Source organism: Barbus barbus (assembly GCF_936440315.1).
Source record: "Barbus barbus genome assembly, chromosome: 7".
Classification (NCBI taxonomy): domain Eukaryota; kingdom Metazoa; phylum Chordata; class Actinopteri; order Cypriniformes; family Cyprinidae; genus Barbus; species Barbus barbus.
In genome coordinates this window covers 29,546,496-29,562,486 of record NC_136735.1, presented here as the reverse complement: position 1 = coordinate 29,562,486, position 15,991 = coordinate 29,546,496, and the positions used below count along the sequence as shown (strand labels likewise).

At 34.8% G+C, this 15,991-nt stretch overlaps 1 protein-coding gene across 1 annotated transcript in view; it reads right to left on the bottom strand.

Annotated features, from left to right (window-relative positions):
* Window positions 1-15,034, bottom strand: part of LOC306872248 (cGMP-specific 3',5'-cyclic phosphodiesterase-like) — a 28,399-nt gene extending 13,365 nt beyond the window's left edge. Inside the window, exons 1-10 of the mRNA XM_079420740.1 lie at window positions 14,594-15,034; window positions 12,863-13,478; window positions 10,826-10,915; window positions 10,586-10,660; window positions 10,308-10,397; window positions 9,780-9,917; window positions 9,532-9,599; window positions 9,267-9,351; window positions 7,507-7,560; window positions 300-378 (exon numbers count right to left, since the gene is read on the bottom strand). Coding sequence (XP_079276866.1) covers window positions 300-378; window positions 7,507-7,560; window positions 9,267-9,351; window positions 9,532-9,599; window positions 9,780-9,917; window positions 10,308-10,397; window positions 10,586-10,660; window positions 10,826-10,915; window positions 12,863-13,478; window positions 14,594-14,922 — 1,624 coding nt within the window. The 5' untranslated portion in view covers window positions 14,923-15,034. The remainder of the gene's footprint in view (window positions 1-299; window positions 379-7,506; window positions 7,561-9,266; window positions 9,352-9,531; window positions 9,600-9,779; window positions 9,918-10,307; window positions 10,398-10,585; window positions 10,661-10,825; window positions 10,916-12,862; window positions 13,479-14,593) is intronic.
* Between the last annotated feature and the right edge of the window lie 957 nt (window positions 15,035-15,991).

Sequence of the window (15,991 nt, the reverse complement as noted above, 5' to 3'; positions counted from 1 at the left end):
GTACGTAACCGAGACGATCTGTTTGCATCAGTGAGATTAAAAAGAGAGCAAATGGAGACTAAGAAATGTTTTCTAAGATCGACAGTCAGTATGAAATTTCTCAAATTCTTTAAAAACCCAATGATCTGAACTATGTTAAATGCATAGCACTACTCTTATTGTATGCAATATATTATAATATGAGCTACAGTATATAAAAGAGAAAAGTCTGAAACAAAAACAAACAAAAAAATCCTCTGGGAAAGATGATGACTGGGAGCTATGGTTTGTTGGATAAATACTTGACTGTGGATATTTACCTATGATGTTATCTGTCTGTTTGCCTCTCAGAGGTGTGCCGATCAAACTCCTGATCTGAGAGACCTTAGAAATCTGGGCCTTGGGAAATGCACACAAAAACAGTGCATGTCATAAAAAGAGGTAACCCTTTAGTTAAGGGACCATTTCTCACTAGTTGCTTATTAGCATGCATATTACTAGCATATTGGTTGTTTATTGATACTTATAATGCCTTATTCTGTATGACCATATTTTAGATCCCTTAATCCTACCCAGGGGCGTAGCCATCATTTCAAAAGTGGGGGGGACGGAATGTCTAGTGTTATACCTGTTCTTTTTTTTCAGTTAACCCTTGTCTAATTGACAGGTTTTATTTTTAATCATACCTTTTTGCTTAATATGCTTTATGATTATATTGTTATATATGATTATAAAACAGAATGAAAGAAAGAGAGAAAAAAGAAAAAGAAAGAAAGAAATACAACAGCTTGTCACTGGGACAGTACCCTTAAAAGCACATCTTTGTACCTTGTTTACCCCAAAAAGTTTCATAGTTGTACATTACGGTACATATTGGTACTCTATATGTGCACCTTTTTGAGTAAAAGTTACAAAGATGTCCTTATAAGGGTACTATTGTTTACATATTTAGGGCCCAAGCCAGTAAGGCGCAGGGCCCTATTGTTCTTCTAAGGATTATTATTTTTTTTTAGGGCCCAAGCCAGTAAGGCGCAGGGCCCTATTGTTCTTCTAAGGATTATTATTATTTTTTTTTTTTTTTTTTTTTTTTATTTCAATCATCCGGGCACTTTTGGGGGCCTTAACGTGCCCGAAAACTCTCGAAAATTGGCACGCACGTTGGAACCTGCGGCCATTAGGACGCCGCTGAGGCTGGGACCCGGGCGTGGCACAGGGGCTCTACGGCGCCCCCTGGAAAATTGTCAGAAAGCTTGATGTATAGCTCACACATACTTGCACGTATTCATATGAAACTCGGTACACATATAGAACTCATTGAGCCGAACAACTTTCGCGCAGCATGTCATAGGCTCCGCCCAACAGGAAGTCGGCTATTCAGGGCTGTTTAAAAAGCGCATGCTCTGGAATTTGATATACTCCTCTGAGGATTTCCATACGATTGCCACCAAACTCGGTGAACATGATCTCAAGACATTGGGGACGCTAAATTGCGAAGATATTTTTGATATGTCGAACGGTTTGCCCGTGGCGAGGCGATGAAGTTATGGCGAAAAATGAGACCCAGGAAATGCCTAATAACGTCCACATACATTGTATGATGTTGATCAAACTCCAGTGGTTTGTTCGTTGTATGATGCCGATCGGATAGATGTGACTATTATGACTGAAAGTTATAGCGCCACCAACTGGCTGCAGGAAGTGTGTCGTTTTCAAAATTATTTGAATTCAGCATCTTATTTTTACTCGATTTGCTTCAAACTTCACCAGAATAATGTCAAAACACGGCCGATGTAAAACTGTGAAGGGAATATTGATATCTAAAATTATGTTGCCATGGCAACGTGTCAAAGTTGAAAATTCGTTTCTGGTGATTTTGAGGCAGATAACATGTTTAGAATGTCATGAAACTCAACACACATATCCATTTTAATGATAGTTAGACACTGGAAAAACCTCATAAACGGGCGTGGAAGAGGCACTCTATAGCGCCACCTTTTGTCAAAAATGGGGGGGTTAGTTTTAGCTACAGACACCAAACTCGGTACATAAATTGTTCTTATTAATCCGGACAACTTTCTAATTTACAGTCATTAGCTACGACCAACAGGACGTCGGCTATATTTATTTTAATGTGGGTTTTTTTTTAAAACGGGCTGTAAACAAATTCATACTCCTCAAAGCAGAAACACGTAAATCACACCAAACATTTTTTCTCATGATGCCAAAATACTGAAGATGCTAAATTGCGGACGGATTTAGGATATCTTGAACGATGATTTAATGGCAATTTATTAAAGTTACAGTAAAAAAGAGATTTTTTTTTTTTTTTTATCTTTTAAGAGCAGCTTCCAAACACTTCATAAAAAATTACATACACAGAACAATACAGTCTGAGGATATGTGATTAATTTCATGAATTTACAATACACTATGCAGAGGAGAAAATTTAAAAACTATCAGACAGTTGTTACAATGCTTCTATGAGTGAGAGTTCCCTGTCAGCCTGCAGCTGAGTGAGGGGGTGGGGGTGGGGTGTGAGTGACTGTGTGAGTGACTGTGTGGATTGAGGAGCTGGGTGAGAGAGAGAAAGAGAGAGAGGGTCTGTTTTTTTTAAATCTTTAAAAAATGCTTATAAAGCATTAAAGGTTTTCATAACACTTTATAATTAAGTCTCAATTGTTAACAGTAGGGAATGCATTAATTAACATGAACTAACAATGAAAAATATAATTTTTTACAGCATGTTAATTCTTCATTGATAGTATGAACTTACAATGAACTAACAATGAACAAAATATTTTTAATGTTAGAAAAATAGTCATGTTCAAAAGAGAAACTTTAAAATTTAATAATATATTAACACATTTTGGAATTAATATTGATCAACATTAAATGGAATATAATTATTAATGATTATATATATATAATGATAGCTACAGACACCAAACTTGGTACATAAATTGTTCACATTAAGCCGGACAACTTTCTAATTTACAGACATTAGCTACGACCAACAGGAAGTCGGCTTTTTTTTTTTTATGTGTTTTTTTTTTTCAAAACGGGCTGTAAACAAATTCATACACCTCCAAGCAGAAACCACAAATTCACACCAAACACAGAACAAGACAGTCTGAGGATATGTGATTAATTCCATGAATTTACAGTACACTATGGCGAGAAGAAAATTTTAAAACTTATCAGAGATATCCTGTCACTGTGCTTCTAATGTGTGCGGTAGGTGACTGGGTGAGTGACTGACTGTGTGAGTTCAGTGAGTGTGGAGGGGGAGAGAGAGAGAGAGAGAGAGAGAAAGAGAGAGAGAGAGAGAGAGAGTCTGTTTAAACTTCTCAATAAAATCCTTAAAAAATGCTTAAAGCATTAAAGGTTTTGATAACACTTTATAATTGAGTCTCATTTGTTAACAGTAGGGAATGCATTAATTAACATGAACTAACAATGAAAAATATATTTTTTAAAGCATGTTAATTCTTCATTGATAGTATGAACTTACAATGAGCTAACAATGAACATAATATTTTTAATATTAGAAAAATAGTCATGTTCAAAAGATAAAACTTTAAAATTTAATATATTAACACATTTTGGAATTGATTTTAAACATTAAAACATTGATTTCAACATTAAATGGTATATATTTATTAATGATGTAAATTAACAACAGTTAAATAATGTTGTTTTTTAACATTGGTTAATTCACAAATAACATTAAATATTAACAATATATTTTTTACTTTATTCATTTGTGTTAGAAAAAATTATTCATTTTAGTTAATGGAAAAATAAATCATTAAAAAATGCTTATAAATCATTAAAACCTTTGGTAACTATAATAATTTCTCATTTGTTAGCATTAGTAAATGCATTAACTAACATCAACTACCAATGAAAAATATATTTTCATAGAATTTAAAGTTTTATATGTTGTTCTGTGTGTGTGTGTTTCACAGAGTTGATGGTTTGGATTAACCCTTTAATTGCCGTATCCCTTAAAACCAAACTGCCAGAGGGTTACTGTGATGCTTGTGCTCGCTGGGCACCGTTTTATCGATGCCACCGGGGTGGCGTATGCTGACGGCTTGGGCCCGTCATCGCTGCTCGCAGCTATATTTTTTTTTTTTTTTTTTTTTATTTCAATCATCCGGGCACTTTTGGGGGCCTTAACGTGCCCGAAAACTCTCGAAAATCGGCACGCACATTGGAACCTGCGGCCATTAGGACGCCGCTGAGGCTGGGACCCGGGCGTGGCACAGGGGCTCTACGGCGCCCCCTGGAAAATTGTCAGAAAACTTGATGTATAGCTCACACATACTTGCACGTATTCATATGAAACTCGGTACACATATAGAACTCATTGAGCTGAACAACTTTCACGCTGCATGTCTTAGGCTCCGCCCAACAGGAAGTCGGCTATTCAGGGCTGTTTAAAAAGCGCATGCTCTGGAATTTGATATACTCCTCTGAGGATTTCCATACGATTGCCACCAAACTAGGTGAACATGATCTCAAGACATTGGGGACGCTAAATTGCGAAGATATTTTTGATATGTCGAACGGTTTGCCCGTGGCGAGGCGATGAAGTTATGGCGAAAAATGAGACCCAGGAAATGCCTAATAACGTCCACATACATTGTATGATGTAGATCAAACTTCAGTGATTTGTTCGTTGTATGATGCCGATCGGATAGATGTGACTATTATGACTGAAAGTTATAGCGCCACCAACTGGCTGCAGGAAGTGTGTCGTTTTCAAAATGCTTTGAATTCAGCATCTTATTTTTACTCGATTTGCTTCAAACTTCACCAGAATAATGTCAAAACACGGCCGATGTAAAACTGTGAAGGGAATATTGATATCTAAAATTATGTTACCATGGCAACGTGTCAAAGTTGAAAATTCGCTTCTGGTGATTTTGAGGCAGATAACATGTTTAGAATGTCATGAAACTCAACACACATATGAGTATTAATGATAGTTAGACACTGGAAAAAGCTCATAAACGGGCGTGGAAGAGGCACTCTATAGCGCCACCTTTTGTCAAAAATGGGGGGGTTAGTTTTAGCTACAGACACCAAACTCGGTACATAAATTGTTCTTATTAATCCGGACAACTTTCTAATTTACAGTCATTAGCTACGACCAACAGGAAGTCGGCTATATTTATTTTAATGTGGGTTTTTTTAAAAAACAGGCTGTAAACAAATTCATACTCCTCCAAACAGAAACACGGAAATCACACCAAACATTTTTTCTCATGATGCCAAAATACTGAAGATGCTAAATTGCGGACGGATTTAGGATATCTTGAACGATGATTTAATGGCAATTTATTAAAGTTACAGTAAAAAAGAGAATTCTTTTTTTTTTTTTTTTTTTTTAAGAGCAGCTTCCAAACACTTCATAAAAAATTACATACACAGAACAATACAGTCTGACGATATGTGATTAATTTCATGAATTTACAATACACTATGCAGAGGAGAAAATTTTAAAACTATCAGAGCTGCTTCTGAGTGAGATCTCCCTGTCACTGCAGCTGAGTGAGGGGTGGGGGCGGGGTGGGCTGTCAGTGACTGTGTGAGTGACTGTGTGGATTGAGCCAGTGGGTGAGAGAGAGAAAGAGAGAGAGAGGGTCTGTTTTTTAAAATCTTAAAAAAATGCTTATAAATCAATAAAGATTTTGATAACACTTTATAATAAGGTCTCATTTCTTAACATTAGGAAATGCATTATTTAACATGAACTAACAATGAAAAATATATTTTTACAGCATGTTAATTCTTCCATGATAGTATGAACTAACAAAGAACATTTTTTTTAAAAGCATTTATTAATGTTTTTAATGTTAGAAAAATAGTCATGTTCAAAAGATAAACTTTAAAATTTAATAATATATTAACACATTTTGGAATTAATATTGATCAACATTAAATGGTATATAATTATTAATGATTATATATATATATATATATATATATATATATATATATATATATATATATATATATAATGATAGCTACAGACACCAAACTCGGTACATAAATTGTTCTTATTAATCCGGACAACTTTCTAATTTACAGTCATTAGCTACGACCAACAGGAAGTCGGCTATATTTATTTTAATGTGGGTTTTTTTTAAACAGGCTGTAAACAAATTCATACTCCTTCAAGCAGAAACACAGAAATCACACCAAACATTTTTTCTCATGATGCCAAAATACTGAAGATGCTAAATTGTGGACGGATTTAGGATATCTTGAACGATGATTTAATGGCAATTTATTAAAGTTACAGAAAAAAGAGAACTTTTTTTTTTTTATCTTTTAAGAGCAGCTTCCAAACACTTCATAAAAAATTACATACACAGAACAATACAGTCTGAGGATATGTGATTAATTTCATGAATTTACAATACACTATGGAGAGGAGAAAATTTAAAAACTATCAGAGATCTCCTGTCACTGCTTCTAATGTGTGCGGTGGGTGACTGGGTGGGTGACTGACTGTGTGAGTTCAGTGAGTGTGGAGGGGGAGAGAGAGAGAGAGAGAGAGAGAGAGAGAGAGAGAGGGTCTGTTTAAACTTCTCAATAAAATCCTTAAAAAATGCTTATAAAGCATTAAAGGTTTTGATAACACTTTATAATTAAGTCTCATTTGTTAACAGTAGGGAATGCATTAATTAACATGAACTAACAATGAAAAATATATATTTTACAGCATGTTAATTCTTCATTGATAGTATGAACTTACAACGAACTAACAATGAACAAAATATTTTTAATATTAGAAAAATAGTCATGTTCAAAAGATAAAACTTTAAAATGTAATAATATATTAACACATTTTGGAATTGATTTTGATCAACATTAAATGGTATATATTTATTAATGATGTAAATTAACAACAGTTAAATAATGTTGTTTTTTAACATTGGTTAATTCACAAATAACATTAAATATTAACAATATATTTTTTACTTTATTCATTTGTGTTAGAAAAAAATATTCATGTTAGTTAATGGAAAAATAAATCATTAAAACCTTTGGTAACTATAATAATTTCTCATTTGTTAGCATTAGTAAATGCATTAACTAACATCAACTACCAATGAAAAATATATTTTCACAGAATTTAAAGTTTTATATGTTGTTCTGTGTGTGTGTGTGTTTCACAGAGTTGATGGTTTGGATTAACCCTTTAATTGCCGTATCCCTTAAAACCAAACTGCCAGAGGGTTACTGTAATGCTTGTGCTCGCTGGGCACCGTTTTATCGATGCCACCGGGGTGGCGTATGCTGACGGCTTGGGCCCGTCATCGCTGCTCGCAGCTATATTTCAGATTGTATTTTGTGTGTGTTGTATGTACAGCACATGGCACACAGTAATGGATACTTGCACATTCACATACTTCTTTATTCTGTTCTGTTCTATTATACATTAGTCTGATTAGTCTATGTTAAAAGGTATAAGACATATCTTATCATAGACAATTCTGTAAATAATCTTACCTCTGAAGCCTCACTGAAACTTTCTGCCTCATTCACTCTCACTTCTGCCTCTGTCTATAGCAAATAAAGCTGTGTTTGAAACATGTACATACAGGGAATAGTGACATACAGAAGAAAATAACTAATTAAGTACACTGCTGGACAATAACCAATCATTTGTATCCTAAATTATTATTTACACACGTTAGAATGATAAACACATATTCACTGTTAACTATGACTTTTGCCTCAATAAACGCTTCATTTACTGCTTATTAATAGCTTGTAAGGTAGTCGTTGTAGTTGTTAAGTTTAGGATTATGGGATGCAGAATATGGTCATGAAGAATACAGAATTAATATGTGCTTAAGTGCTAATAAACAACCAATATGCAAGCTAATAATTACCTACTGTAGTTAAAAATGATAGCTGAGAAGTTGTTCATCATACTAATGTTATTTTTTATTTTTCTATATTTGACTAATTATGTGTTTTCTATGATTGGTCCATATATAATCCTACAAACGCTTGTGTATTAATAGATTTTATACAATATAAAAACAGCCAGGTGTTAAAAGCCACTCTATCAGTTCTTCTCAGCTGTGAATTTTGTTTTTCTTGTGTGTCGTCCTGATTCTGTCCTAACAAACCTAGGCTGACTGTTTCTTGTTTATTCTTGACAACACATAAAAACGTCAAATTAGTGCAATAATGACAGAGCACCCCTAAATGAAGATCAGTCCTGTATCAGATCAGTGCTTGCATGTTTGATTGAAATACATCATGTAGAATTGTCAGAGTGTCACAATGCTGCAAACGCTGTAAAATCTCATTCAACGTTATCTTTATTCTTATTTGAAGGGTTCTGATAACATACATACGTGTTAAAATAAAAGACGTTACAAAAGAGTTACGGAAAAATACACTGAAAATAAATAAGTGCATGTTTGTCCAGGCAGCTTTTCTATTTCTCCATATAATGAACATCCAAACTTGCTAATTATTCAACAAGAGCAATAGGCAGAGTCACTCTACATTGTGCAACACTATTCGGATCCCACATGCCAACTTACGCTGCTTGACTACTTCGTAAAAAAGGAGTGAAGAGTTTCCTGCCGCTTTGAACTCATCTCGACCTCTAATGAATGATGGATACAGCGCGGGACCGCGGGCGCGAGCCTGGGCATGTCGTAACGTCACAAACTAAGTGACTGATTGCCATGGAAACGTAAACGTCATGCATATCTTGTCTCTTTGAATTTTAAATCATTCTGCATTTATATACATTGCTCCATTAAAACCTCAACATGTCGAGAACACAACTGTCCAATGGAAAAGTGCGGGGGACAAATTTACTTTTTATAAAAAGTGGGGGGGACACGTCCCCCGCGTAATCTACGCCCCTGATCCTACCCAATACCTAAACTTATCAACTACCTTACTAACTATTAATAAGCAGCAAACTAGGTGTTTATTGAGGAAAAAGTCATAGTTAATAGTTAATTAATAGTGAGGATTTGGTCCCCGAACTAAAGCGTCACTGAAATAGAAACCGAAAATCCCAGATAAGAGGTACTTTTTGGTCATATGATGATATGGTTTTCCCTATATACTATATATATATATAAAAAGGAAGAAAAACTATGAAAATGTCATTGATTTCCATGTAGACATATGATCCCAGTCAATTCATTAGCAAAAATATTTAACCGGCACTATGTGTTATAGGTAATACACATTAATTAGCAAAGTGACAAAGTGAATTAATCAGATAAACTTACAGGTCTGTTGATAATGTTCAGCGTCTCCATTGAGTTTCGCACATGCACGGCATACATGTAGCTGATATCACTGCTGTCATAATCCCTAAAGATTACAGTTACACATTTAACTAACTCATGAATACAGAATGTTTTGTTTGGTAGTATTAAAGTGCAATACTGAACACTATTATTATCTGATTTTCAACATCATTGGCTTAAAAAAAACTAGGTACTTGTTATTTTGTGTATATCATAATCAAATTATAAACATGCATTTATTTACCTTGTAGAACTCTGGACAGAGCAATTGATTTCTTTATGCTCTATATGGACCATCTTTGAGAAAGGACCCTGCAAGACATCAACAAGAAACACAGATCTCTCAGTATCAAGTTCAGATGTTTTTTAGTAGGTCGGTATTAAAAGAATTTTATGAGCTTCATGCTTTACAGTTACCAATAAACAAATACAGCATCTTTTTTGTTTTAACAATGAATCGTTGTCCATAAATTGTAGTAATTATTGTACTACCATGGGGCTGTCTTCTGAGATGAAAACAGTACAGAATTGTGCTTTTGTAACTGGCAGGATGACAGCAGCCAGTTTGCTGAGCATATCATCCACAGAGGGGTAGTCATGTGACACCAGTTGGGCCAATTCCAAAAGTACCTGTCAATCAAATGCACAATTATAACCACAGTGAATTATAAAAAGTGAATTTAAGATTAATCCCTAAAGTAGTGTACAATGTAGGGTGTAAGTTAATCATTCATTATGGTGTATGTTTATAGTACCATATTACTACTCCATAGATCTGATATCATCACTTTCCTAATACAGTAATTTTTAAGGATAAAGTTGCAAATGATGTGTTTTTTCTATGTTGATGTATTGCAAATTGTGTCTTTTCTGTTTTAACAGAATATTGTTAAAGTATCTTATTTCAAGCTAGAGAGAAAAAGTTCTTTGTGATAAGCATGTTATGCGTTCTTCAGAAGAATCATTTTAAATAAGTAAATCACTTTAGATAAAGTGTCTAAATGAAAGTCTGCGTGACACCTGGTTGCGTTTGCTCTCTTGTTCAGAACTTTCACACAGCTGACTGTTTTCCAGGATCAGTCCGAACAACAGCATGTGTGACGACAGCACCTAGAGACAAAAAGATGGCTCATTCTTTGACTCATTCAAGTCACATTAAAAAAATTGCATTTATTATAGATATGTGGCTTGCCACATACAATTCTTCTATAATTCATACTCAATGCACTATGCCTATTGATGAAAACAGTATATGTGCTCTGTGATGTTTGCCATCTTTATTTCTGACAAATACTCACTTTCTCATCTTGTTCTGAGAAAAACCTGCCTACGCCTGGCCTGCTTTTGTTCACAGCCAAGACAACACCTATAACCTGCCAATATACAATGGACCAGTTCTTTAACAGACAATATGTCATATCACAAATATAAATATGATGGAAAAAAGATATGCAATCTGTCTTGTTGATGGTACTAATGCTAATCTGGACATATAACGTAATGACAATATATTAATGGATAATCTAGGATTGTCCAACCTCCTTTTTGTGGTTCAGGATAGGCACACTGAGAATACTCTTGGGTCTGTCCTCTTCCCTCTCGCTTAGTTCAATCTGAAATCTTGGATCCTATAAAAGCACAGTTAAAATCAATCATTCAGGTGATTTAGCAAACCACATCAATTTAAAACCTTGCTTCACTAAGTTATCTCTGAGGTGATCGGCATAAGTTGTTTTATGGCTGTCTGCACAGGCAAATGTGATATTCAGAGGTGTAACAGGGTTGGAAGTTGGAACCCTAGAGAGGCCTAAAGATAAGAATTAAGTGGCTTCTGAGAGAGAAATTCCAGTTAAGCACATATTACTATCTTTGCTATTCATTCTGTCTCTCTCTTCTCTGCTCACATTCTGTCAGCTGTCACAATGCCAAATCATGGTTTAAAGCTTAGATAAGGGAAGGATTTCCCTTCCCACGCACATGTCCCAAAGCGTATAAAGACTCGGAAGCACACACAATCTCATCCCTTATTCCCACGCGTACTCATCGCCAATAAAAATATGCATGATATATCGGTATCATATACGCTATTCTTTTTTAATTTATTGGTATGTCAACATTAAATATTTAATTACACATGCCTATTTCCCATTTATAAACTGAGATTACCTTTGGCATCATGTAATGCCCAATTAAAAGTAATGTTTAATATATAACACCGTTAAATGTAATCTTCATCAAACCTCATAATGATGTTCCATTTTCACATTATACTGCAATATGTAGCAAGGCCTAAATTCAATTGGGCACTGTAAATAATAATAATAATAGCTGTAAATAAAACAAAGATTATTGGAGTATGTTTTACAAGAAAATACTATTTCAATCTGTCTACTTTAAAATTTCATATTAAATTAAATGTGTTACTTGCTGTTTCTTTGTAATTCACTAGCAATTTCTGAGTGAAAATGGTTTCAAAGTAAATCTAACATCAAATGTTTTTCAGTATAGCATTTCAAATTATTTATTTTGGTTTTTAACATTTAATAGTAATTTATTTGGGGTTTAATATTTTAGTATACAGTGTTTTAATATTTAATTTATTTAGAAATGTAATATTTGACATTCATCAGTTTATCTGCTTATTGTCAGTCCTCTGTTGTGTGTCATGTGTTCCTGCCTTTTGTGTCCATATTTGGTTTGTTTCCTGTCCTTGTCTGATGTGATTATTAGTTAATTCTTGTCCAGCCGTGTTTGTCTAATTGTCTATGATTATCCCTTGTATATTAGTCCTGTCTGTTCAGTTAGATGGATTCTGGTCTACTCGTTACCCCCGGTGTTTCCTGTCTGTAAGCCTTGCCATGTCTAGATGTCTACATTAAAGACTATTATTTGAGTTTACATCCTCGTCTGCGTGTTCCTGTGTCCTCCTCGTGTGTGCACCATGACACTTATTGCTTACTTCATATTGTATTGTAATATTTTGTGATGCATGAATTCAACTGTAGCATTTAAAATTATTATTTTTTTTTATTTAATTAGACAAAACCGCATAGAAATGTACTATATATGTCATTTATGGGCCATCGGTTCATTTGTATATCAGTATTGGCTGTTTATTAATATCAGTGCATCCATTAAAAAAACTATAACTATATTTAAGATATTCAGCTACTTTATCTAAGCAAGACCACACTCATCCTCATCTTCTTTTTCAAACACGTTCAATTAACACATTGATTTCTGTTTTCATTATTGGAATTATATTATCATAAATATTTGTTTACACATTTGCCACTTTTGAATAGTGCAGTAAGATCTCTGAAGTCGCCTCAGATCAAGCTGTTAAAACCCTAGATAAGCTCTGAATAACTTGGCACATTATAGCAAATTTAAAGCACCTTGGATTAAAACTCAATCTGTTTTCAGAACAAATAATTAGTTCAGGCCAGTCCTGGAAAGCCTGAGTAATCTTAGTGTTTCTGTTACAAGGGGAATCCTGGACCAGAGTCCACCAGTGACCTAAAATGATTCTGAGGCCAGGTTAGACTTGACACGGAACACCCCTCATTTATTACCTCACGGGAATCCCTGATGTTAAGTGGCCTCCCAGTGCTGACCACATATCCCATAATGCACTTGTCCCACTCTGCCTGTCTGTAACCGTAGACAGACTCTTCATCTGATTGGAATATAGGACCCAAACACTCTACACCTGTTTTGTCCACCGTTGTCATGGAGAGACAGCAGCGCTGGGCCTGAGTGATCTCAGAAAGGTGCTGTATGATCTGACAGATGATTTTGTTCTGTAGCGGTCTAATCAGACCACCAAAGAGCTGCATCATCAAGTTACAGGACTCGCCTATTTTACACCGTCCCGCTGGTCTTGGGGAGCTCAGAGAATGTGGCAAACACTTTGACCTTGACACACAAGGTGAAAATGGAAAGTATGTAGACTGCAGTGATCGAGGAGAACGACCTCCGGCCTGATCCAAACACATAGGATCTTCAATCTGATGGACAGATAGGCAGGAGCGTGGTCTTTCCATTGTGGCAGGGTGCACATGTCCTCGAGAGGGCCCACACAGGGGGTGGGAAACCCTGCGTCTGCCAAGAATAGTCAACCTAGTTCTTGGCTCAGTTATGAGGGTTTGGGCAGCTTGGGCTCTTTCTACACAGCCATGCATCCAATGTCTGAAAAGAGAAGAGACAAAACAGCAGGTCAAATGGCAATGTAACACTTTGGGAACTATGTCTAAAGTATATAATATAAAGGCATCCCTGTTAAAAAACGACCAGCATGGGTGGTCACCAGTATATCTTACATTGTTGATCCGCCAGACCAAATTTAAATAGAAATTCCTACTAAATTAAGACAGACTTCTTGCTGTCTGTGAGATCATTTGTGTTGTTTCCTTAAATTTAAAATAATTTTTACAGTGAAACCCTGATATGGGGAAGTAGTTATTTGTCCACTCTTGCACAAAGTTCCTTAATTGAAATTAAAAAGCAAAAGATTGGTATGTACCATATTAATAAACAATTTTTTCATTAAAAAGTGTTCAATATATTAAATAAAATATTAGTTTTATATATATATATATATATATATATATATATATATATATATATATATATATATATATATATATATATATATATATATATATATATATATATATATATCCACACATATTAAGTAAACAAATTAACAATGAAATGTGTCAATACAAAAAAATTCCACAAAAATATTAAACAGCTTTTTTTAAAGCAACCTTGTTTTTTTTCACATTGGTATAATAATTGTTTCTTGAGCAGAAAATCAGATTATCATGAGGATTTTTGAAGGATCATGTGACACTGAAGACTGGAGTAATGGCTGCTTCAGTTTTGCCATCACTGAAATAAATTATAAGCATATTGAAAGATAAAACGCTTATCTGAAATTGTCTTAATATCTCACAATATTACTGTTTCAACTGTAGTTTTGATTAAATAAATACAGCCTGGGTGAGCTAAGAGACTTCTTTCAAAACTTTAATGTATAACTGAAAGTACTGAAAGTCAAGACTTCCCACAGTCATTATATAAAGCACTGCAACTATGTCATTGTCTGCTGTTCTATCCTTTACCACAAAGAACTCTAATCTCATGCTATTAACAACTATTTTTCTTAAGAGTGTATAACTACTGTATGCAATGTTTAAACTTATGACATGAAGAATGAATAAACATGATTAAAAATGCATCACATCCCAAAATGTAACTTTTTCATACTGTCTCAGAACAGATACAGCTACACTGCTCACCTTGAGGATCTGCTAAAGTAAGATCGGGCAGAATCTGAATGATCATCCAGCCATGCCTTCACTTTCTCACTTTCCTTTCCCATCCTGAATCCCAGTCTCTGGGTTTTGGCCCCTGGGGTCCAGAGAGGTGAGTAGAACCAACCAGCACTGGTTATGACATTCTGTTCTTTCTCGCTGTCATTCCTCTCCACAAATGAACCCTTCTCTCCATTCTTCTCCTTTTTACCAGACTTGGATCTAGACCCTTGAGACCCCCTGCGGGCTGAGGTGACTCCATACCTCCCTTCAACAGGCAAAGAGGGCAGGGACTCCGTGTGCAGACATGGCATGTTTTCTCTCGCCTTTCTGCTCTCCAAATGAAGATGCAGAAGTTGCTGGACCTTCCTGAAGGAGCGATGAAGAGAGATATGAAAAACACTGATGCACTGTCTGTATCCAAGGAAGGTCAGAGAATTAAGCTTTGCTGTCACCAGCTACACTAACCTCACAGTGGAGGTGGGGGGTAATCTGTTACATAAAACTAATCTGTGAGATAACACCAAGAGGTTCTGTTATGTCCATTCAGGCAAGAGGATTAGTGTCCCAGACAACTATTAATGACTTTGCACTCTTGTCTTTAACTGCTTCTACCTGCCAAACACCAATTAGAAAATGTCAAGTGGACATAAATAGACAAACCCCACATGATCCAAACCTAGATAAATAAGCAAACTGATTAAAAACTGGAACAAAGCATGAGGACACAGTGATTACTGAACATGACAGAGTTTCACTGAAAAAAACAATGAGTAAAATTTGCATAATTTTTCCTTTGCAAGTTTTTGCACACATATTTTTAAAATTTAAAAGTAAAATTTAAGTATTGAATTAAGAAGTACTTAACTAAGTCACGTAAAATTAGCAAAGGGGAATAAGAAAATTTAAGAGTTTAGAATTTGATGAGTAATTTCTACTTAATTATTTTAAGTTTACTCTGCAATACTCAAGTACATTTCAATCATGGTTTGTAAACTTTACTCAAACAAAAAAAACATGCTATTGAAGCATGTGTAAGGAAGTGGACAGCTTGTTATCCTTTTCAAGATGATGTGTCAACTCAATAGTTATTACCCAAATGAACACAGAGACCTCGGTACTTCACTGTAAAAAAAAAAAAAAAAAATTGTTCCAAAAAAGTTGTTTCAACTTAAAATAATTTGTTACCCCGCTGACTTAAAATTTTTAGATTAGTCAACTTGAAATTTTAAGTTACTCAATGTTAATTTAAGGGACAACTGGAATATTTTAGTTGAATAAACTAAAAAATTTAAGTCAGCAGGGTAACAAATTATTTTAAGTTGAAACATTTTTTTACAGTGTTGGTACACAATACACAATGACAGTAACAATCAGTGGATA